General features: G+C 46.5%; 2 protein-coding genes and 1 long non-coding RNA gene across 3 annotated transcripts in view; all 3 read left to right on the top strand.

Annotated features, from left to right (window-relative positions):
* LOC147103031 (uncharacterized) overlaps window positions 1–17,684 on the top strand; it is a 33,549-nt gene extending 15,865 nt beyond the window's left edge. The window contains exon 5 of the mRNA XM_085963161.1: window positions 17,598–17,684. Coding sequence (XP_085819287.1) covers window positions 17,598–17,684 — 87 coding nt within the window. The remainder of the gene's footprint in view (window positions 1–17,597) is intronic.
* The window catches only part of trit1 (tRNA isopentenyltransferase 1), a 753,539-nt gene that overhangs the window by 243,870 nt on the left and 485,150 nt on the right, over window positions 1–24,519 (top strand). The gene's annotated exons all lie outside the window — the stretch shown is intronic.
* Window positions 1–24,519, top strand: part of LOC147103030 (uncharacterized) — a 316,660-nt gene that overhangs the window by 108,556 nt on the left and 183,585 nt on the right. The gene's annotated exons all lie outside the window — the stretch shown is intronic.

Genomic DNA, 24,519 nt, shown 5'->3' with positions numbered 1-24,519 from the left:
ACTGAGAATCGACACTGTGTACACCAACTGTACTGAGAATCTACACTGTGTACACCCACTGTACTGAGAATGTGCACTGTGTACACCCACTGTACTGAGAATCTACACTGTGTACAGCCCATGTACTGAGAATCAACACTGTGTACAGCCCATGTACTGAGAACCTACACTGTGTACACCCCCTGTACTGAGAATCTACACTGTGTACACCCACAGTACTCAGAATGTGAACTGTATTCACCCCCTGTACTGAGAATCTACACTGTGTACACCCACTCTACTGAGAATGTGAACTGTATACACCCCCTGTACTGAGAATGTGAACTGTATACACCCCCTGTACTGAGAATCTACACTGTGCACACCCCCTGTACTGAGAATCTACACTGTGTACACCCCCTGTACTGAGGATCTACACTGTGTACACCCACTGTACTGAGAATCTACATTGTGTACACCCCCTGTACTGAGATTCTGAACTGTGTACACCCACTGTACTGAGAATCTACACTGTGTACATCCCCGTACTGAGAATCTGAACTGTGTACACCCACTGTACTGAGAATCTACACTGTGTACACCCCCTGTACTGAGAATCTACAATGTGCACACCCCCTGTACTGAGAATCTACACTGTGTACACCCACTGTACTGAGAATCTACACTGTGTACACCCACTCTACTGAGAATCTACACTGTGTACACCTCCTGTAATGCGAATCTACAGTGTACACCCCCTGTACTGAGAATCTACACTGTGTACACCCACTGTACTGAGAATCTACACTGTGTACACCCCCTGTACTGAGAATCGACACTGTGAACAACCCCTGTACTGAGAATATGAACTGTGTACACCCACTGTACTGAGAATCTACACTGTGTACAGTCCATGTACTGAGAATCGACACTGTATACTCCCCATGTACTGAGAATGCGGATCTACACTGTGTACACCCCATGTTCCAATGAGGAGGGATCTTTGCATGCAGTAATGTGGATGGTCAATAAGTGTGATGCCCATGTATGCTGTCTCTGAATTGGGTTGAAAGATGCTATGACATTGTGCCTGGATATCTCAGTGATCCCATTGTGCAGGAAATGCTGGAATCAGGGCCTCTTACAGTTGAGATCTGGAATGTGGTGACCCTGCGGCTCGATACAATCTGACCTTCAACTGATGGATTTGGGGCTTCCTCAAGTGCTGGAGGTCATCCTGGGAAATTACCTTCAACTCCTCTGTGCAACTGCCAGTTCTCCACAGCAAGCTGGTTGTTGAATATAGCCTCTCACTTTGTACACAGGAGGCCCCACGCTCACTGTGATCGATGAAACAGTATTCCTTATCCAAATGCATAGACTTGCTCACTTTATCTTTTGAAATGGGAATGATGCCTCTTTATATTTCATGTGAAACAGGTTCCAGAGGTGAACAGGTGGGCCTTGAGCTGGTGGTTGGCATTCACCAATCTCTTGTACTCGTCCGGCCTGCCCCAGACTGGGAGTATGGCCAGTAATGTGAACAAGTTTGACCAGGGCCAGCCAGCTGGTGGGGATCTTTATATTGTTGAGCATAAAACAATGAAGTGAGATCTGCAGTCTTACGCCTCAACACTTCAATGAACTCAAGAGGCACAATGTGTGTATCACACAGCCAATCACTGCGGGAGGGGCACTGTGTCGATTATTACATTGTACTGACACAGTTTGGATCGAGAACCATTCGTTCCAGGACTCTGACACTAGAAGTCCATTCAGAACTGTTGTGTCTGTGTATAATAAGACACAGACTGCAGGAGAACGGTACAACAGGTGTTTACTCAACATGGCTCACACTGGAACTGAACTGTACAGATTACTACTCAGTGCTATATACAGGTGTGGTCACTGCCGGTACTGCAGTATACATGAGCTGTAAAAGATAGTTCCCCCCTTAAAGGTATATACATTACAATTCCTCCCCTTTTAGATTAACAGTACCATAACACTCATTTAACAATTAAATATCAAACTAATTACAATTAACACTTTTAACATGCAACATTAGCTGAAAATAGTCTATTTATATATTCAGTCTTTGGGGAGGCTTCCTGATCCTTTCTGGATAGCGCCTTTTCCGAGTGTCTTGCTCTTGGTGTGGAGGCGATTCTGGCCCCCTGTCGTCGGTTGGTTCATCAGCTTCCGATGCTACTGTTTCTGGGGTAGATGCGACCTGTACGTTGGGTTCATCACCAGGTACGTATGGGCGAGGCATGGGGTTGACTTGTTCCTGTGACTCTAGGATCTGGTCAGCATGGCATCTCACGATGCTCTCCCCAATGTCCACTGTGTACATTAGTGGGCCCTGCCGTGTGCATATCGTTCCTGGCTGCCATTTTTCTGTTCGGTAGTCGCGGGACAAGACTGGTTGCCCGACATTGAAGCTCCTTGTTGGCTTCTCATGGATGTGCTGGAATTGCTTACTCTCAAGATCTCTTCGTACGTTTGGTCTGAGCAAATCCAGGCGCGATCTTAACCTTCGGTTAAAGAACATCATGGCTGGGGCCTGGTTGGTGACTGCATGTGTCGCATTCCGGTAGGTGAACAGGAAATTGTCCACCTTGTGCTGCAACGGAATGTTGTCATTGTACATAGCCTTTATTGCCTTCTTAAAGGTTTGTACGAACCTCTCAGCCAATCCATTTGTGGCTGGATGATACGGGGTGGATGTGTAATGCCTTACCCCATTCTTTTTCAAGAACCTCCGGAACTCTTCGGACACAAACTGTGGTCCGTTGTCAGAGCAAATCTGTTCTGGCAAGCCATTCCTGGCAAAAATGGTCCGTAGGACTGCAATAGTTTTCTCCGTGGTGGTGGAGGACATTTTGATGACCTCAGGTCATTTCGAGTGCGCATCCACGGCTATTAAAAACATTGAGCCCATGAATGGACCAGCAAAATCAATATGCACCCGTTGCCATGGAGATGAGGGCCACTCCCATGGGTGTAGCGGGGCCTGTGGTGGTGCATTTTGGACTTTCTGGCATCCTGAGCCGCTCTTGGTCAGGTCCTCGATTTGTTTATCGATTCCCGGCCACCACACATAAGCCCTGGCTAGGCTGTTCATTTTTACCCCTCCCAGATGACCCTCATGAAGCTCATTGATCACTCTATCCCTTAACTTGGGTGGAATTACCACTCGGGGTCCACACATCAAGGTCCCCCGGCACACTGACAGCTGTTCTCTCCTTGTCGAGAATGCTGGCAACAGTGAGTCGCCATGTGCTGGCCACCCCTTCACCATCAAATCATATACCCGAGACAGTGTCGGGTCATTTCGGGTTTCCTTTTCGATACAAGCGTTAGTTACCGGTAGGTATTCAACTATAGTCGAATGGAATATTTCGACAGGATCCACTGCTGGTGCTTCCTCCGCAGTAGGCAGTGGCAGGCGTGATAGCCCATCAGCATTTCCATGCTGTTTCGTGCCCTTATATTCAATCTCATAGTGGTGCGCCCCTAGAAAAAGTGACCATCTTTGTAGTCGTTGCGCAGTCATCACCGGAACGCCCTTCTTTGGATTAAAAATGGAGACGAGGCTGGTGATCAGTCAGCAAGGTGAATTTCTGCCCGTGCAGATAGTGATTGAACTTTTTCACTCCCCACACTAGGCTGAGGGCCTCCCTGTCAATCTGGGCGTAGTTACGCTCGGCTGAGGTTAGTGATCGTGACGCAAAGGCTATTGGCCTCTCTGAGCCGTCCGAGAATTTGTGCGACAGCACCGCTCCAATGCCGTAGGGTGATGCATCACATGCCAACCGAATTGGTAATGCTGGGTTGTAATGGGCCAATACCTCTTTCGATGTGATTAATGTTTTGCTCTTCTGGAAAGCTCGTCTGCATTCGTCACTCCACTTCCATGGCACCCCAGTTTGCAGTAGGGTGTTCAGTGGGTGTAGTATTGTAGACAAATTTGGCAAGAACTTATGGTAGTAGTTTACCAGCCCGAGGAACGACCTCAGTTGTGACACATTTTCCGGTGCTGGAGCCTTGACTACTGCCTCAATCTTCTCTGGGGACTTATGTAACCCCTCTTTATCGATAACGTGGCCACAATACGAGATCTGTTTTCTAAAAAACTCGCATTTGGGGCGGTTAGCTTGGAGCCCATATTCCTGCAATCTAGTGAGCACCTGCTCCAGGTTGACAAGGTGATCACTGTCATTTTCGCCTGTGACCAGGATGTCGTCCAAATAACACTGGGTCCCTGGGATCCCTTGCAGGACTTGTTCCATTGCCCTCTGCCAAATAGACGGAGCTGATGCTACCCCGAATACCAGCCGGTTGTATTGGTAGAGACCTTTATGGGTGTTGATTGTGAGTTTTTTTTTGATGCTTCTTCTACCTCCATTTGCAGATACGCCTGGGCCAGATCAATCTTAGTGAAGCGTTTCCCTCCAGATAGCGAGGCGAAAATATCTTCAATCCGCGGAAGTGGATATTGTACGGTGTGAAGAACCGGGTTCACTTTTACCTTAAAGTCCCCACAGATGCGAACCTTCCTTGGTTCCCCAGGCGTGCTGCTCAACGACTTTTTCATCACAGGGATGATGGGTGTAGCCCACTCGCTCCAGTCTACCTTGGACAGTACACCTGAACGTTCCAGACTCTCCAGCTCTGCTTTGATGGCTGGGCAGATCGCATAAGGTACCGGTCTGGCCTTAAAAAATTTTGGGCTTGCGTTTTCTTCAATTTTAATCGTCGCTGTCATGCCTTTTAGTGTTCCGAGTCCTTGCTGGAACACTTCTTTCGCGTCAGTTAGGATCTTTGACAGTTGCCCAGGTGTGACGTCGTCATCCTTTTTGTCAGCCAGTCAGTGCCTGTATGGAATGCCAATCCAGTTGTATTTTCCGGATCCATTCACGTCCCAGTAATGGTGGTCCTCCATCTTGCAATACATACAGGTCTAGTTTTGGTGTTTCCTTACCGTTATATATAACGGTCACCCTTATTTTTCCTTTGGGGTAGACTTTTTGCCCCGTTTACATCTTCAACATAATTTTTGTGTCTGTCAAGGGTATGTGTGAGAATAGCCGCTCATAGTCCCGTCAGTTTATGACTGTTAGGGCTGATCCTGTGTCCAATTCCATCTTTACCTGGACTCCTGCTATCTTGAGAGTGACCCAAATGGTTCGGTGATCCTCCGTTGTGATCACATTATGTAGTTTCAGACAACTCAGTTCCCTGCTTTCGGAGTCGTTATCACTCTTTTGTTCGTCTGAACTATTCTCCGTCATCTTATGTACCTTCTTGTACTTTCCTTTGGTAGGTTTCTTATTGCTGTTTTCTTTCCCGACCTGCAGACTCGTGCTATGTGTCCTACTTTTCCACACTGTCTGCACACTTTGTCTTTGAACCAGCAATCATTCTGGTCGTGTGTTGTTCTGCCGCAGCGATAGCACTTCTCTGTTCTATATGACATTTTGTTTGTGCCATATTCTTGCGGTCTCTGTTGTATCTCTGCAGTGCCCCGTGCTGCTGCTTCATATGATACCGCAATGCTGAAAGCCATTTCCAGCGTAAGGTCCTTTTCAGATAAAAGCCGTTTCTGGGTTCCTTCACTTTGAAGCCCACACACAAACTTGTCCCTTAAGGTATCTGCCAGTCCCGCTCCAAACTGGTAGAAATATAGAAGATAGGGGCAGGAGTAGGCCATTCGGCCCCTCAAGCCTGCTCCGTCATTCAATGAGATCATGGCTGATCATCCAAACTCAGTACCCGGTCCCTGCTTTCTCCCCATACCCCTTGATCCCTTTAGCCTTAAGAAATACATCCAACTCCTCCTTGAATATATTTAATATATTGGCCTCTACTGCTTTCTGTGGTAGAGAATTACACAGGTTCACCACTCTCTGGGTGAAGAAATTCCTCCTCATTTCTGTCCTAAATGGCCTACCCCTTATCCTTAGACTGTGACCCCTGGTTCTGGACTCCCCGACCATCGGGAACATCCTTCCTGCATCTAGTCTGTCCAGTTCTGTCAGAATTTTATAAGCTTCAATGAGATCCCCTCTCATTCTTCTAAACTCCAGCGAGTACAAGCCCAATCGACCCAATCTCTCCTCATATGTCATTCCTGCCATCCCAGGTATCAGCCTGGTGAATCTTCGCTGAACTCCTTCCATGGCAAGAACATCCTTCCTCAGATAAGGCGACCAAAACTGCACACAATACTCAAGCTGTGGTCTCACCAAGGCCCTGTACAACTGCAGCAAGACATCCTTGTTCCTGTACTCAAACTCTCTCGCTACGAAGGCCAACATACCATTTGCCTTCTTAACCGCCTGCTGCACCTGCATGCTTACCTTCAGCAACTGGTGCACAAGGACACCCAGGTCTCGTTGCACTTCCCCTTCTCCCAATCTATTGTCATTCAGATAATAATCTGCCTTTCTGTTTTTGCCACCAAAGTGGATAACCTCACATTTATCCACATTATCGTGCATTTGCCATGTTTCTGCCCAATCACCCAACCTGTCCAAATCATCCTGGAGTTTCTCAGCATCCTCCTCACAGCACACACACCCACCCAGCTTTGTGTCATCTGCAAACTTGGAGATATTACATCTAGTTCCCTTGTCTAGATCATTAATATATATTGTGAATAGCTGGGGTCCAAGGACCGATCCCTGCGGTACCCCACTAGTTACTGCCTGCCACTCGGAAAATGACCAGTTTATTCCAACTCTTTGCTTTCTGTCTGCCAACCAGTTCTCTATCCAAGTCAATACCTTGCCCCCAATCCCATGTGCCTAAACTTTACACGCTAATCTCTTATGAGGGACCTTATCGAAAGCCTTCTGAAAGTCCAAATACACCACATCCACTGGTTCTCCCTTATCTATTTTACCAGTTACATCCTCAAAAAATTCCAGTAGATTAGTCAAGCATGATTTACCTTTTGTAAATCCATGTTGACTTTGTCTGATCCTGTCACTGTTTTCCATGTACTCTGTTATTACATCTTTTATAATGGACTCTAGCATTTTCCCCACTACTGATAGCAGGCTTACCGGTCTGTAATTCCCTGTTTTCTCCCTACCACCTTTTTTGAATAGTGGGGTAACATTAGCTACCCTCCAATCCATGGGTACTGTTCCAGATTCCATCGAATGCTGGAAGATGATCAGCAAAGCATCAGCTATTTCTAGGGCCACTTCCTTAAGTACCATAGGATGTAGATTATCAGGCCCTGGGGTTTTATCGGTCTTCAATCCCATCAATTTCCCTAACACCATTTCCCTACAAATACTGATTTCTTTCAGTTCCTCCCTTTCATCAGACCCTATGTTCCCCGACATCTCTGGGAGGTTATTTGTGTCCTCCTTTGTGAAGACAGAACCAAAATATGTATTTAAGTGGTCTGCCATTTCTTTGTTCCCCATTATAAATTCCGCTGATTCTGACTGCAAGGGACCTACGCTTGACTTCACCAATCTTTTTCTCTTCATATATCTATAAATGCTTTTACAGTCAGTTTTTATGTTCCCTGAAAGCTTACTCTCATATTCTATTTTCCCTTTCTTAATTAATCCCTTTGTCCTCCTTTGTTGAATCCTAAACTGCCCCAATCCTCAGGTTTACTGCTTTTTCTGGCCAATTTATATGTCCTCTCCTTGGATCTTACGCTATCCCTAATTTCCCTTGTTAGCCACGGTTGAGTCACCTTTTTTGTTTTATTTTTATCCCAAACTGGGATGAACAAATTCTGTAGTTCATCCATGCGGTCTTTGAATGTTTGCCATTGCCTATCCACCGTCAACCCTTTGAGTGACATTCCCCAATCAATCCTACCCAACTCACGCCTCAGACCATCGTAGTTTCCTTTATTTAAATTTAGGACCCTAGTCTCTGAGTCAACTATTTCATTCTCCGTCTTAATGAAGAATTCTCTCATATTATGATCGCTCCGACCCAAGGGGCCTCGTACAACAAGATTGCTATTAATCCTTTCTCATTACATAATACCCAGTCTAAGATGGCCTGATCTCTGGTTGGTTCCTCGACATATTGGTCCAGGAATCCATCCCTTAAACACTCCAGGAATTCCTCCTCCACAGTATTGTTACTAATTTGGTTGGCCCGATCTATATGTAGATTAAAGTCACCCATGATAATTGCCATGCCCTTATTGCATGCTTCTCTACTTTCCCTTTTAATGCCATCCCCAACCTCCACCTTACTGTTTGGAGGTCTATATACCACTCCCACTAACGTTTTCTGCCCCTTGGTATTTCTCAGTTCTACCCATACAGATTCCACACCATCAGAGCTAATATCCTTCCTTACTATTGTGTTAATCCCTTCTTTAACCAGCAATGCTACCCCACCTCCCTTTCCTTTTTGCCTGTCTTTCCTGAATATCGAATACCCCTGGATGTTGAGTTCCCAGCCTTGGCCACCCTGGAGCCATGTTTCCGTAATCCCAATCAAATCATATTCGTTTACCTCTATTTGCGCAGCTAATTCACCCACCTTATTACAAATGCTCCTCGCATTAAGACACAAAGCCTTCAGGCTTGTTTTTTTAACGCTCTTAGACATATTAGAATTATTATTTACTGTGGCCATGTTTGATTTAAACCGTTGATTTCTCTGACTGCCACTTTTGTTTTTCTCCTTCCTATCTTTTGCTTTTATCCTTGTTTCCCTTTCCTCTGTCTCCCTGCTCAGGTTCCCAACCCCCTGCCATTTTAGTTTCCATTGGACAGCAATGACCTGGGTTTGGGTAGAGGGAGTACAATTTCGAAGTTTGCGGATGATACAAAACTTATCAAAGCATTAAATAGTGAGCAGGTTAGTAGCAGATTTCAGGAGGACATATACAAACTGGTGAAATGGGCAGACACATGGCAGATGCAATTTAATGCAGATAAAGGTGAAGTGATGCAACTTGGGAGAAACAACATGGGAGAGGCAGTATAATCTAAATGGGACTGTTTTGAGGGGGTGCAAGAGCAGAGGGACCAGGGGGTGCATATTCACAAATCTTTGAAGGTGGCAGGGCAAGTTAATAAGGTGGTTAAGAAAGCATATAGGACACTTGGCTTTGTAAATAGGGGCATTTAATACAAAAACAAGGAAGTCATGCTAAATCTTTATAAATCACTGGTTCGGTCTCAGCTGGAGTATTATGCACAATTCCAGGAACCACACTTTAAGAAGGATGTCAATGTCTTGGAGAGGGTGCAGAGGAGTTTTAACATAAGAACATAAGAAACAGGAGCAGGAGTCGGTCAATCAGCCCCTCAAGCCTGCTCCGCCATTCAATAAGATCATGGCTGATCCAATCTTGGCCTCAACACCACTTGCCCGCTCTCTCCCCATAGCCCGCGACTCCCTTGTAGTTCAAGTGTCTGTCAATCTCCGCCTTGAATATATTCACCGACTCCGCCTCCACAGCTCTCTGGGGTAGAGAATTCCAAAGATTCACGACCCTCTGAGAGAAAAAATTCCTCCTCGTCTCTGTCTTAAATGGGCGACCACTTATTCTAAAACTATGTCCCTGTTACCGCCGAATTGGAGCCTGAACGGACCCAGTGATATACAGGGTCGACGTACACCCAACTTCGACTTATAGAGCAATAAACTCAGACTACTGCGGACCTTGCTGGAATGTGCGAGTACACTTTTATTTACAGAGCGCTCTGGGAGAAGTGCTATACACCCCCTTGGTGCAATCGCCAGCTTCTCAGCTTTACAATAGCAGCCGCGCTCCTTTTATACAATTTAAAAACAGGAAAGATACCATATTACATTAATTCCTTGGCCAATCTGGTACTTTAGCATCCTTTAACTTTGGCCAATCCGATACCTTAGCAACCCTTAATCACATTCTGTCAAAAACAAGTTGATTATATTATTATACCGTTAGCGAACAACTTAATTATATTACTGTTCTGTACAAGTGACATCACACGTTTGGTGTAAGCAGATCAAGTCAGCTGTCTGTTATGCCAGTGTCTGCAAAATGTCAATGAATGTCAAGTATTTCAGCAGGCACTACGGTGCCATTTTAAAATTTCCTCCAACATCCCCTAGTTGTAGATACCCCCACGAGGGGAAACATCCTCTCAGCATCTACCCTGTCAATCCCCCTCAGAATCTTATGTTTCAATAAGATCCCCTCTCATTCTTCTAAACTCCAATGAGTATCGGCCCAACCTGCTCAACCTTTCTTCATAAGACAACCCCTTCATCTCAGGAATTAACCTCGTGAACCTTCTCTGAACTGCCTCCAATGCAAGTATATCCTTCCTTAAATATGGAGACCAAAACTGTACGCAGTACTCCAGGTGTGGGCTCAGCAGCGCCTTGTAAAGTTGCATCAAAACTTCCCTACTTTTATACTCCATACCCCTCGCAATAAAGGCCAACACTCCATTTGCCTTCCTAATTACTTGCTGTACCTACATGCTAACTTTTTGTGATTCATGTACAAGGGCCCCCAGATCCCTCTGTACCGCAGCGTTATGTAATCTCTCTCCATTTAAATAATAATTTGCTTTTTCATTCTTCCTTCCAAAGTGGATAACCTCACATTTTCCCACATTATACTCCATCTGCCAAATGTTTGCCCACTCACTTAACCTATCTATATCCCTTTGCAGACTCTGCGTCCTCCTCACAACTTGCTAACCCACCCATCTTTGTATCATCAGCAAATTTGGCTACAGTACACTCGGTCCCTTCATCCAAGTCATTAATATAGATTGTAAATAGTTGAGACCCCAGCACTGATCCCTGTGGCACCCCACTAGTTACTGGTTGCCAACCAGAAAATCACCCATTTATCCCGACTCTCTGTTTTCTGCTAGTTAGCCAATCCCCTACCCATGTCAATATATTACCCCCAACCCTGTGCGCTCTTAACTTGTGCAGTAACCTTTTTTTGTGACACCTTATCGAATGCCTTCTGGAAATCCAAATGCACCACATCTACTGGTTCCCCTTTATCCACCCTGTTTGTTACATCCTCAAAGAACTCTAGCAAATTTGTCAAACATGATTTCCCTTTCATAAAACCATGTTGACTCTGCTTGATTGTCTTATGTTTTTCTAAACGTCCTACTATTACCTCCTTAATAATGGATTCCAGCATTTTCCTAATGACAGATGTTAGGCTAACCGGTCTATAGTTTCCTGCTTTCTGTCTCCCTCCTTTCTTGAATAGTGACGTTACATGTGCGGTTTTCCAATCTGCTGGGACCTCTCCAGAATCCAGGGAATTTTGGTAGATTACAAGCAATGCATCCACTATCTCTGCAGCCACTTCTTTTAAGACCCTAGGATGCAGGCCATCAGGTCCAGGGGACTTGTCGGCCTTTAGCCCCATTAGTTTGCCTAGTACTTTTTCCTCTAGTGATAGAGATTGTTTTAAGTTCCTCCCTCCCTATAGCCCCTTGATTATCTATTATTATTGGGGTGTTTTTAGTGTCTTCTATCGTGAAGACCGATCCAAAATAATTGTTTAGAGTCTCTGCCATTTCTCTATTTCCCATTATTAATTCCCCAGTCTCATCCTCTAAGGGACCAACATTTACTTTAGCTACTCTCTTCCATTTTATATACCTATAGAAGCTCTTACTGTCTGTTTTTATATTATTTGCTAGTTTACTCTCATACTCTATCTTCTCCCTCTTTATAATTTTTTTAGTCATCCTTTACTGGTTTCTAAAAATTTCCCAATCCTCTGGCCTACCACCAATCTTCGCAACATTCTATGCCTTTTCTTTCAATTTGATACCATCCTCAACTTCCTTAGTTAGCCACGGATGGTGCACCCTTCTCGTAGAGCCTTTCTTTCTCACTGGAATATACCTTTGCTGAGATTTATGAAATATCTCCTTAAATGTCTACCACTGCTGATCTACTATCTTACCCTTTAATCTATTTTCCCAGTCCACTTTAACCAACTCTGTCTTCATACCCTTGTAATTGCCTTTATTTAAGTTTAAGACACTAGTTTCAGACCCAAGTTTCTCACCCTCAAACTGAATTTGAAATTCTACCATGCTATGATCACTCTTTCCTAGGGGATCCTTTACTATTAATTAATCCTGTCTCATTACACATTACCAGATCTAAAATAGCCTGCTCCCCAGTTGGTTCCTCAATGTATTGCTCTAAGAAACCATCCTGAATACACACTATGAACTCGTCCTCAAGGCTGCCCTTGCCAATTTGATTTTTCCAATCTATATGATGATTAAAATCGCCCATGATTATTGCAGTACCTTTCTTCCAAGCCCCCATTATTTCTTGATTTATACTCTGTCCTACAGTATAGCTGCTGTTAGGGGGCCTGTAGACCACTCCCACCAGTGACTTCTTACCCTTACTATTTCTAATCTCCACCCAAACTGATTCTACATCTTGAGCTTCTGAGCCAATATCATTCCTCACCACTGCAGTGTTTTCATCCTTTATTAACAGAGTTACCCCACCTCCTTTTCCTTTCTGCCTATCCTTCCGAAATGTCAAATACCCCTGAATATTCAGTTCCCAGCCTTGGTCACCTTGTAACCAAATTTCTGTAATGGCTATCAGATCATACCCATTTATTTCTATTTGTGCCGTCAACTCATCTATTTTGTTACAAATGCTGCGTGCATTCAAATAAAGTGCCTTTAATTTTACCTTATCATTTTTCCTTACTCTGACTCTATTTTCTGGTGCACTCTTATGCTTGTACACTCTGCCCCTTCCTGATACATTCTGGTTATCGTTACCCTTGTCGTTGCCCTGCTCTATTGCTTTCTCCTTTCTCCTTGCCTTCCTAAATACCCCTTCACCTGAACCCCTATCATCTATTTCCAGCTTAGCTTTTCTCCCTTCTGATTCTCCCCTCAGGTGCCCATCCCCTTACCAAGCTAGTTTAAACCCTCCCCAACAGCACTAGCAAACTCCCCCGCGAGGATATTGGTCCCGTTGAGGTGCCTTTCCAGCCACGGTTTCATTTGCTCTATCCTCCTATTTCTGAACTCACTAGCACGAGGCACAGGTAGTAATTCAGAGATTACATGGGGTTGTCCAGACCACGGGAGGGGTCCAGGACTTCCCACATGGCACAGGATGTGCATTCCACGGGTGTGAGCTGCCCTGCCATACCTCTACTTAACAGACTATTTGCTAACCTAGCTGGAATAAACTTAAAACTTTAAGAAAGCCAAGTATAAACACTTACCAGCTACTCACCAATCAGCTCCCTCCCCTTGTGCCGATGTCACTTTTTGACTTCAGAGGTCACTCCTTCAAAATTCTGCCGGTGCTGAGTTGGTACCACCGCCGCTGCCTCGCCGCTCCTCCTAGGTCCGCTCTGCCGTCGCCGCTGCCTCGCCGCTCCTCCCAGGTCCGCTCTGCCACCGCCGCTGCCTCGCCGCTCCTCCCAGGTCCGCTCTGCCGCCGCTGCTGCCTCGCCGCTCCGCCCAGGTCCGCTCTGCCGCCGCCGCTGTCTCGCCGCTCCTCCTAGGTCCGCTCTGCCGCCGCCGCTACCTCGCCGCTCCTCCCAGGTCCGCTCTGCCGCCGCCGCTGCTTCGCCGCTCCTCCCAGGTCCGCTCTGCCACCGCCGCTGCCTCGCCGCTCCTCCCAGGTCCGCTCTGCCACCGCCGCTACCTCGCCGCTCCTCCCAGGTCCGCTCTGCCGCCGCCGCTGCCTCGCCGCTCCTCCCAGGTCCGCTCTGCCACCGCTGCTGCCTCGCCGCTCCTCCCAGGTCCGCTCTGCCGCTGCCGCTGCCTCGCCGCTCCTCCCAGGTCCGCTCTGCCACCGCCGCTGCCTCGCCGCTCCTCCCAGGTCCGCTCTGCCGCCGCCGCTGCCTCGCCGCTCCTCCCAGGTCCGCTCTGCCGCCGCCACCGCCTCGCCGCTCCACCCAGATCCGCTCTGCCGCCGCCGCTGCCTCGCCACTCCTCCCAGGTCCGCTCTGCCGCCGCCGCTGCTTTGCCGCTCCTCCTAGGTCTGCTCCGCCGCCGCCGCTGCTTTGCCGCTCCTCCTAGGTCCGCTCTGCCGCCGCCGCTGCCTCGCCACTCCTCCCAGGTCCGCTCTGCCGCCGCCGCTGCTTTGCCGCTCCTCCTAGGTCCGCTCTGCCACCACTGCTGATGACCAGGATGATACCAGGGATATGGGACTTCAGTTATGTGGCGAGATTGGAGAAGCTGGGATTGTTCTCCTTAGAGCAGAGATGGTTAAGAGAAGACCTAATAGAGTTGTTCAAAATTATGAGGGGTTTTGATAGAGCAAGTAGGGAGAAATTGGTTCCTCTGGGAAGTGGGTCGGGAACCAAAGGTCATAGAATTAAAATAATTGGCAAAAGAACTAGAGAGGTAACGAGGAGAAATGATTTCACACAGAGGGTTGTTGAGTTCTGGAATGGTGGTGGAATCAGGTTCCACAGGAACGTTCAATTGGACATGTACTCAGAGAGGATTCATTTACAGGGTTATGGGGAAAAAGCTGGGGTTGTGGGACTAAATTGGAGAGTTCTTTCAAAGAACTGGCACAGACACAACAGGTGAACTACCTCCTCCTAAGATTCAATAACAGACAGAAAGGGAACTTAAATATATTGTACCTGCTGTTCATCACCCAGCTTCCTCAGCCATGTGCTCTGGGCTCATATCTCACTATATTATCCTCGTGTTTCAATCACCACTTTGACTGTATCAACCACAAGCCATGGAAAGGAATTTGCCAAAGGCAATGGACTGGATGGGGCCATCTCAAACTATGGACTGGATGGGGCCATCTCAAACTATGGACTGGATGGGGCCATCTCAAACTATGGACTGGATGGGGCCATCTCAAACTATGGACTGGATGGGGCCATCTCAAACTATGGACTGGATGGGGCCATCTCAAACTATGGACTGGATGGGGCCATCTCAAACTATGGACTGGATGGGGCCATCTCAAACTATGGACTGGATGGGGCCATCTCAAACTATGGACTGGATGGGGCCATCTCAAATGTATAACTACTACCTACAGAATAGGGGTTCAAATGACCATAAACCGTCAGAGTAAAATACCTGTTCATGAACATTTAGATGCTGAAACTGTGTTGTAGTCGGGAACCAACTCCAGCTTAAATATTTTATATTTTCTACATTCAATTAGGTTAATTTTGCACTTGTGAGTAGTTATACTGCTATAAACGTTGTCCCAGTTGTGGAGTCCATTACTATCCACAAATGTCCACCGTTGTAGACTTCTAAAGATAGCAATGGTTGCTGCATCACATGACGGGAAGAAGGGCCAGCAAGAACTCTGAAGGAATTCCTTTGAAATGACTTCAGAGGAGAGTAGAGACCAGCAATGCAGACATGTGTGGTGTTATGACTGGGAAACACGATGGATGTTGCACTATTTTACTTTTATGTCACCACATTCGCACTTTCTGGTGACAAAGGCTGAGGGTTTGCCTGTTCTTTTGAGGGATTAAGTTAAGAGTAGAAATAAGGGACCGTAACCAGTGAAGGAATTGAGCCCAGTGAGCGCCTTTCACCCTAAGACCTGGGTTTGAATACATCCTGCCATTCAAGTCATTTCAGTAACTTGCTGAAGATTAGCAGGCTTGTCAAGTGAAACAATTGTTTGTAATTCAGTTATTTCTGAATAGGTCTGACAGTGAAGAATCCCAAAGCGCACTCCTGGAGTTTGGAGTTAAACTGGACTTGTGGTTTCAGAATCTGCTTTTTATTTCCTAGTTTCAGAATTATGATTGAACAGCGGCACAGGTCTCATCTCAAAACGCTCGTATGTAACTCCTGTCAACTGAAATATTTACACTGAGCAGATAGAATCAAATATAGAAGAATTTCCAAACCAGAATATCAGCTCCTCAGTTTAAGAAACAAGTAATGAAGCCACTGGAATGAGCAAAGCCCCCTCCCCCACAGGGACTTGTAAAATTCCCCTTCCTCCCCCAAGGACCTTATACCTTCTATGGGCAGTGAACATTACTGATCAGATAGAGGGCTTGGAGTTGGGCATTTGCTTGTGCAGACAGTCGCTTTGCTTTTGGGATCTGGCTTTAGACCTGGCCAAAATTATAGGATGGCAATCACTTCTCCTCGAGAGTGCAGTAAAACAGCCCATAATTTGGTGTCTTACTCATAGAAAGATGGATAGTAGGGGAAATGGGAATAATATCAGGCTGGGGAAATGGGAATGTTGCACTGGGGAAATGGGAATAATGTAAGAATTGGGAAATGGGAATATCAGACTGGGGAAATGGGAATAATATCAGGCTGGGGAAATGGGAATAGTGTCAGACTGGCGAAATGGGAATAAGGTCAGACTGGGGAAATGGGAATAACATCAGACTGGGGAAATGGGAATAGTGTCAGACTGGGGAAATGGGAATAGTGTCAGACTGGGGAAATGGGAATAGTGTCAGACTGGGGAAATGGGAATAGTGTCAGACTGGGGAAATGGGAATAGTGTCAGACTGGGGAAATGGGAATAGTGTCAGACTGGGGAAATGGGAATAGTGTCAGACTGGGGAAATGGGAATAACATCAGACTGGGGAAATGGGAATAGTGTCAGACTGGGGAAATGGGAATAGTGTCAGGCTGGGGAAATGGGAATAGTGTCAGACTGGGGAAATGGGAATAGTGTCAGACTGGGGAAATGGGAATAACGTCAGACTGGGGAAATGGGAATAACGTCAGACTGGGGAAATAGGAATAGTGTCAGACTGGGGAAATGGGAATAGTGTCAGACTGGGGAAATGGGAATAGTGTCAGGCTGGGGAAATGGGAATAGTGTCAGACTGGGGAAATGGGAATAGTGTCAGACTGGGGAAATGGGAATAGTGTCAGGCTGGGGAAATGGGAATAGTGTCAGGCTGGGGAAATGGGAATAGTGTCAGACTGGGGAAATGGGAATAGTGTCAGACTGGGGAAATGGGAATAACGTCAGACTGGGGAAATAGGAATAGTGTCAGACTGGGGAAATGGGAATAGTGTCAGACTGGGGAAATGGGAATAACATCAGACTGGGGAAATGGGAATAGTGTCAGGCTGGGGAAATGGGAATAGTGTCAGGCTGGGGAAATGGGAATAACATCAGACTGGGGAAATGGGAATAGTGTCAGGCTGGGGAAATGGGAATAGTGTCAGGCTGGGGAAATGGGAATAGTGTCAGACTGGGGAAATGGGAATAGTGTCAGACTGGGAAAATGGGAATAACGTCAGACTGGGGAAATAGGAATAACATCAGACTGGGGAAATGGGAATAGTGTCAGACTGGGGAAATGGGAATAGTGTCAGACTGGAGAAATGGGAATAGTGTCAGACTGGAGAAATGGGAATAACGTCAGACTGGGGGCAATGGGAATGTCTTTCTGAGTTTCGGTTCCGGCACATTGCTGGGCTTTAGCAGGATCTGTGAGGCACACCTCAACCTCATAGCGATTTCAATCACATTAACAAACAGCAAAACTGGACGAAGAACACAGGATGAGAGATATTTAAATATTAGCCTCATACTGAATTGTCTAAACTATCCGATTAATTAAAAGATGTATCTTAACTGCTACTTTCTTTTGTCCATCACACAGGGTATAGAAGGTCCGAAGGGAGAGGTAGGAATTCCGGGAAGGCCGGGTTCTAAAGTGAGTATGATGTCTAACAGTTTTACGTTGTGAAACAGCAAACATGAAGCAGGCTGACAGGTGGTGGAGAAGTGTTGTGGGTGATGGCCTTTCACAGACACTGAAACACCACATTGGGAACACTGGTGCTGGAGGAAGGAGAGGAGGATTGTAAACAGGACAAGCTGTTGCTGTGGATTGCCATAAGTTTGTGACTTCAGTGTCTCCTTTGAGCCACGATGAAGACTAGGTGGTCATTAAAACTTGATGCAACGTTAACAAGTTCAAGTTATGTGAATATCTTTGTACCATTTGCTCTCATCCTTCCCTGGCAGGTCCTGGAGTTATGGTTAAATCAGAGATGTCTGCCCTCTGGTGTGGGCCTCAAGTGAGCCTGGAGAGTAGGTGTCATCTCACATGGAAGGATGGGAAAGGTGATGAGCAAAGGCTGGCTGACACTGTTGACGATCACATACGAAGAAAAGCCATTTGAATAGCGTAGTCTCTCCACATAACTGAAGTCCTACAGGATGAAGGACTTCAGTTATGTGGAGGGACTAGAGAAACTGGGATTGTTCTTCTCAGACCAGAGAAGGCCAAGGGTAGATTTAGTAGAGGTGTTCAAAATTTTGAAGGGTTTTGTAAGGGTGGATAGGGAGAAACTGTTTCCACTGGGTCTGTTTTCCTTGGAACAGAGGAGGCTGAGGGGAGACCTTGTTGAGGTGTATAACATTATGAGGGGCCTAGATAAAAGTGGATACAGAGGACCTATTTCCCTTAGCAGAGTGGTCAAAAACCAGGGGGCACAGATTTAAAGTAACTGGGGGAAGGTTTAGAGGGGATTTCTTCACCCAGAGGGTTGTGGGGGTCTGGAACTCACTGCCTGAAAGGGTGGTAGAGGCAGGAACCCTAACCACATTTAAAAAGTACTTGGATGTGCACTTGGAATGCTGTAACCTGCAGGGCTACGGACCAAGAGCTGGGAAGTGGGATTAGGCTGGATAGTTCTTTGTTGTCCGGCGCGGACACGATGGGCCGAATGGCCTCCTTCCGTGTTGTAACTTTCTATGATTCTCTGGCAGGAAGATTGGTAACTAGAGGACACAGATTTAAGATCATTGGCAATAGATTAAGAGGGGCGATGAGGAGAATTTGTTTTACACGGGTAAATGGAGTTGAGGTACAGATCAGCCATGATCTAATTGAATGGTGGAACAGGCTCGATGGGCTGAAAGGCCTCCTCCTGTTCCTATGTGCCACCATCAACTTCTGGGACCACCAGTTAAGGGGGCGGTGATAGACCCTGGGGCAGCGCTGGCAAGAGCACCAGCTGTAGTCCATGGGCCTAGTAGTGGGGGCTCCTCTCCCTCTATTAGGGCTCGGTATCTCTTTTCTGACTGTTATCCAAATTTTAAATATCAATCTTTTGGGGAGCTCTCATGCTCCAAGAACGACATCCATCTCACTGGGGTCCATCTCCCACTGCGGCACTGTCCGCAGTTCGATCCCTCTCGGTGACGAAGATTCCGCTGGGAGGCCCACCCTGTCTAGTTAAATAGGCCCCGGGGGAGGGAACTGTGCTGGGGTCACGGTTGGGTCGGGGCAGCAGAAGGAACGTCACGCCTCGAGCCTCAGCAGGCAGGTGGAGGGGAATCCAGACCTTAGAGTCATAGATGATTCGGGGGGGGATGGTTAAGGGGAAAAACGGAGCTGCATTCTTCGTGTTACATTCTAATTGTGAGTTTTAAAAACTCTCCACCACTGTCAGACATTTTAACAGGTTCATCCCTGGGACAGATGAAATTTGACAGAAGCAGGCAGGCTGATAATTATATAGGGTGCTACAATGTTAAATGAGATCATTGCACTGTGGGTTAGCGCACTGTCCTTGAATCTCTCTGATTTGCGATCAAGCCCAGTGTGTGAGGCTCGAAAGTCTCCTCTCGCATGGCTGTGGAAGTCTGGGAAATGAGTTTGAGACAGGCCCTAGTGGGCATGAATTTGCAGCAGAAACCTCCTGTAATTTGGCTCCAATTGGAGCTACTTTGAGAATCCCTTAGATCACAAAGAGGATTCAAATCGCATTGTGTGACTTTGGTGGTGGACAGATCAATGAGCTTCTACGATTCCTCAGTCCATTATTTTAATGAAGGCCTTAATATTCTTGTTACGCTCCAGGACTTTGTTTGTTTCACGGAGCAAACTCAATCCAGGAGGAAGCTGCCAAGCGCGAATCTCTCACTGGTGCAGTAAGAGTGACTCTTGCCATTGGTTTTTAGGGTGCATTTACAGTATCACTGTAGCATTGGGGCAAAGTGGTTTCCTTTGTGGCCTGAATCCAAAGCAAAACCCAGTCAGAATCTCTGAATGAAAGAATCTCACTCTGATTTGCATCGGAGCTTGCTTTATCTCTTTCTCTCTTTCCTTTGTTTAGGAACAGGAGTAGGCCATTGAGGCCCTTGAGTTATTATAGAATCATACTGCACAGAAGGAGGCCATTCGGCCCATCCTGCCTGTGCCGGCTCTTTGAACGAGCTCTCCAATTAGTCCCACTCCCCCCGGCTCTTTCCCCATAAACCTGCACATTTTTCCTTTTCAAGCATTTTTCCAATTCCCATTTGAAAGTTACTATTGAATCTGCTTCCACCGCACTTTCAAGCAGCGCGTTCCAGATCACAACTCACTGCGTAAAAACATTTCTCCTCATCTCCCCTCTGGTTCTTTTGCCAATTACATTAAATCGGTGTCCTCTGCTTACCAACCCTGCTGCCAGTGGAAACAGTCTCTCCCTATCTACTCTATCAAAAACCCTTATAATTTTTAACACCTCTATTAAATCTCCCTTTAACCTTTTCTGTTCTAAGGAGAACAACCCCTGCTTCTCTAATCTCTCCACATAACTGAAGTCCTTCATACCTGGTACCATTCTCGTAAATCTCCTCTGCACCCTCTCTAGCCCTGACATCCTTCCTAAAGTGCGGTGCCCAGAATTGAACACAATACTCCAGCTGAGGCCTAATCAATGATTTATAAAGGTTTAGCATAACTGCCTTGTTTTTGTACTCTGCCTCTAGTTATAAAGCCAAGGATCCCCAGTGCTTTTTTAACAGCCTTCTCAACTTGCCCTGTCACCTTGAAAGATTTGTGTACTTAAACCGCTAGGTCTCTGTTCCTGCACCCCCTTTAAAGTTGTATCATTTACAGGAGACTTTGTGCTATCCGGCACCGACGGGACCGCGCTGCTGCCGTTCCCTCAAAACTGCCGGACACACCAGCGTTAATGTTGAAGCATACGGAGCTTTTCATCTCCGTATCTGACAACAAACACTGTTGCTTAGCAACAGCTTCTAAACAGTCGGCCCGTACCTTGGAAGCATCTCTCTGAAGCTGTTGCTAAGCTACAGAGACTTTGCAGAGCCTGACTGTTGGAAAAAAAAGCCACGAGAAGAAAAAAACCTAACAAAACGGCTCCTGATTTTTGCCGGTGGCTCGAGCTTGCCAGACATTTAGCCTCCGGATAACACAAAGTTTCCTGTCGTTTATTTCACCTCTCCTCATTCTTCCTTCCAAAATGCATCACTTCACACTTTTCTGCATTAAATTTCATCTGCCACGTGTCCGCCCATTTCACCAGTCTATGTCCTCCTGAAGTCTGCTACTATCTTCCTCACTGTTTACTACATTTCTGAGTTTTGTGTCATCTGCCAACTTTGAAATTATGTTCTGTATACCCATGTATAGGTCATTAATATATATGAAAAGAGCAGTGGTCGTAATACCGACCCCTGGGGACACCACTGTCTACCTCCCTCCAGTCTGAAAGACAGACTATTAGATTGTGGCTGATCTGTATTTCAACTCCATTTACCCGTCTTTGATCCGTATCCTTTGATACCCTTATCTAACCAAAATCTCTCGATCTCAGTCTCGACAGCTCCAACTGTCCCCCAGCATCCACAGCCTCTTTGGGGAGAGAGTTCCAGATTTCCACTGCCCTTTGAACAAGAGTGCTTTGTGATTTCACTCCTGAATGACCTGGCTCGAATTTTGAGATTGTGTCCCTTTTGTTCTGGATTCCCCCACCAGAGAAAGCAGTTTCACCATGTCGACCCTATCGAATCCTCTTATTATTTTAAACACCTCAATCAGATCCACCCCCCCCCCTCAGTCTTTTAAACTCGAGGGAATACAAGCCTAGTCTGTGCAACCTGTCCTCGTAATTTAACCCTTTAAACCCCGGTATCATTCTGGTGAAACTGTGCTGTACCCACTCCAAGGCCAAAATGGCCGTCCTGAGATTTGGTGCCCACAATTGATCACACTACTCCAGATGTGGTCTGACCAAGGCACTCTGTACAACTGAGGTGCCACTTTCTCACTTTTGTGTTTGAACCCCTTGAGGTAAAGACCAAGCCTTGAGATAAAGGATTAGTGTTGGTCAAATCCCTTTGCCCCAACACTAAACTGTATCTGCTCGTGAGGTCGCGCTCCATTCAGGACACAGAGTGGAGAGAATGTTGCTCTACTGATAAATCCTGGGAGTACTCAATGTTAAAATAAAGCAGAAATATGTTCCCTTCCCCAGCAATGAAAGCCCTAAGTTCAATGAGCAGAATCCCCCTCATCTCCCCAGAATCCACTGAATCTACTTAAAAGGCTTGAGAAAAATGAAATGACTCTTTAAAGGTCTATTATTGAGAATTAAACTAAAAATAGGAAAGCACCAAGGTGTAGTTATCCTCCTGACAGGCACAAGGTCAGAGTGTGCTGTTTCAGTCACTGATCCCATTGTCCTCTCCAATAAAAGTTCCTCAGTTGGATATCGGTCAATATTGAGCAGACGCGCCACAGACAGCTTGTGTTGAGTATGGAATGTGCCGTCTTCCTGTGCAGCTGTAATGAGCACTGAGGCAGAGGCTTGTGTTTGTGCTTAAATATCACACTAACCCTACAGTTTGTGAAGGAACTTTACACCCGGAGGTATGTCCCCTGGCACAGTCTGAACAGTCTTCTTCATCCTATAGCCACATTCCAATCCCAGCAAGTGTGGTTGAAGTGCACAGTTTGCCCAGTCCCAGCTGTGTTATTGGACGGGGAAGCGGTGGGGGGGGGGGGGGTAGGAGGAAGGGGTGAGGGGCTGATCTGATGTGGCAAAGGCAGTGGTATCACAGTGAAATGCTAACCTGCCAGTCAGTGCAAAGAACTCTTGCCTCCCAGGACCATCTCCTGCTACACTGTGATACGAGGACCAACACTAATCTGCTCAAACTTCAGCAGTGGATTTATTAATCCTTAACTAATAAAGTAAGCAGTAGAAACCTAAATCCAAATAAATGTCTGTTTTTTGCGAATGCTTGCTTTGCTGTTCCTCCTTTAGTGTATCAATGTCTCTTTGAGGCGTGAGCTGTGGCTCTCTCGCCTCTGACTCAGAAGGTCGTGGGTGCAAGTCCCACTCCAGGGACTTGAGCACACAATCTCGGCTGACACTCCAGTGCAGTATGTTCCACTATAAAGGTTTTTTTGTTGAGGAGGGAGTGCTGCACTGTCGGAGGTGCCGTCTTTCGGATGAGATGTTAAACTGCGAGCAATCCAAATATTTAAAGTGTCCTTTCTGTCCTAATATTTATAACCTGGTGCTACTGGTGGTGAGTCGGATGACATGCTGCCTTACACCATGTGACCCTACTGCTGAAACACAGCTCTGAGTAACTCCGACCTTTAAGATGGCAGAGTCTAACTGTTGATCAGTAAACACTGGGAGAGTTCATACAGAGGTCAGTAAACAGACTGCAGACATTCTGGCTCTGCTATTTCGTGTTTCTGGATATATATATACAAATAAATATCTAGCCAGCACATTCCCTTCTCAACAAAAAAAACGCTTTATAGTGCAACATAATTATATTTAAACTCAGTCTTTATCTGTCACATAAAGTTACTGCTTATGGAACAAGAGATGAAGGCACCAATTAGTGAAAAGTCCTTGGAAAGAGCTGAATTCCTGCGAGGAATTAATCTGACAGATTTACTATTTTGCTTCATACCCCAGAGTGCATCACAGCTGTGATCCCAGGATTATTACAGGGCGTAATTTGAAGCTTTTCTGTGACTGACTAATTAATAACAAATGGATGATCAGCCCCAGCAGGAAGCTAATACTGAATCTTTCTGAACATGTTGGCGCATTAACCTCTGCATTAACTGTGTAATGGGCGGACTGCACTCACTGGAGTGGGCCATGTGGGGAGATCGAGGTCGAGTGTGCCCCTCTATGAAAGGCTCACTCCATGCATCACATTCAATAGGCCCTCAGTGAGAGAAACTGACCTTCCATTCTCATGGCCCACATTCACCGACTGCGATTGTCCCTCTGAAGATCCATCTCGCCCTCCTTCCTCCTCCCTTACATTCTCGTTGTATTGAGAGCAAGACACAGTGCACCCCCCCCATGTTACACTGAGACCCTCCCCATGTTACACTGGGACCCTCCCCATGTTACACTGAGACCCCCCATGTTACACTGAGACCCCCATGTTCACTGAGACCCTCCCATGTTACACTGAGACCCTCCCCATGTTACACTGAGACCCCCCATGTTACACTGAGACCCCCCCCATGTTACACTGAGACCCTCCCCATGTTACACTGAGACCCCCCATGTTACACTGAGACCCCCCATGTTACACTGAGACCCCCCCCATGTTACACTGAGACCCCCCATGTTACACTGAGACCCTCCCCATGTTACACTGAGAGACCCTCCCCATGTTACACTGAGACCCCCCATGTTACACTGAGACCCCCCCCATGTTACACTGAGACCCTCCCATGTTACACTGAGACCCCCCCCATGTTACACTGAGACCCTCCCCATGTTACACTGAGACCC

This window comes from Somniosus microcephalus, chromosome 20 (assembly GCF_052327205.1).
Source record: "Somniosus microcephalus isolate GS21.2 chromosome 20, FLI_Smic_1.0, whole genome shotgun sequence".
NCBI lineage: Eukaryota > Metazoa > Chordata > Chondrichthyes > Squaliformes > Somniosidae > Somniosus > Somniosus microcephalus.
This window is presented reverse-complemented; position numbering and strand designations above follow the sequence as displayed.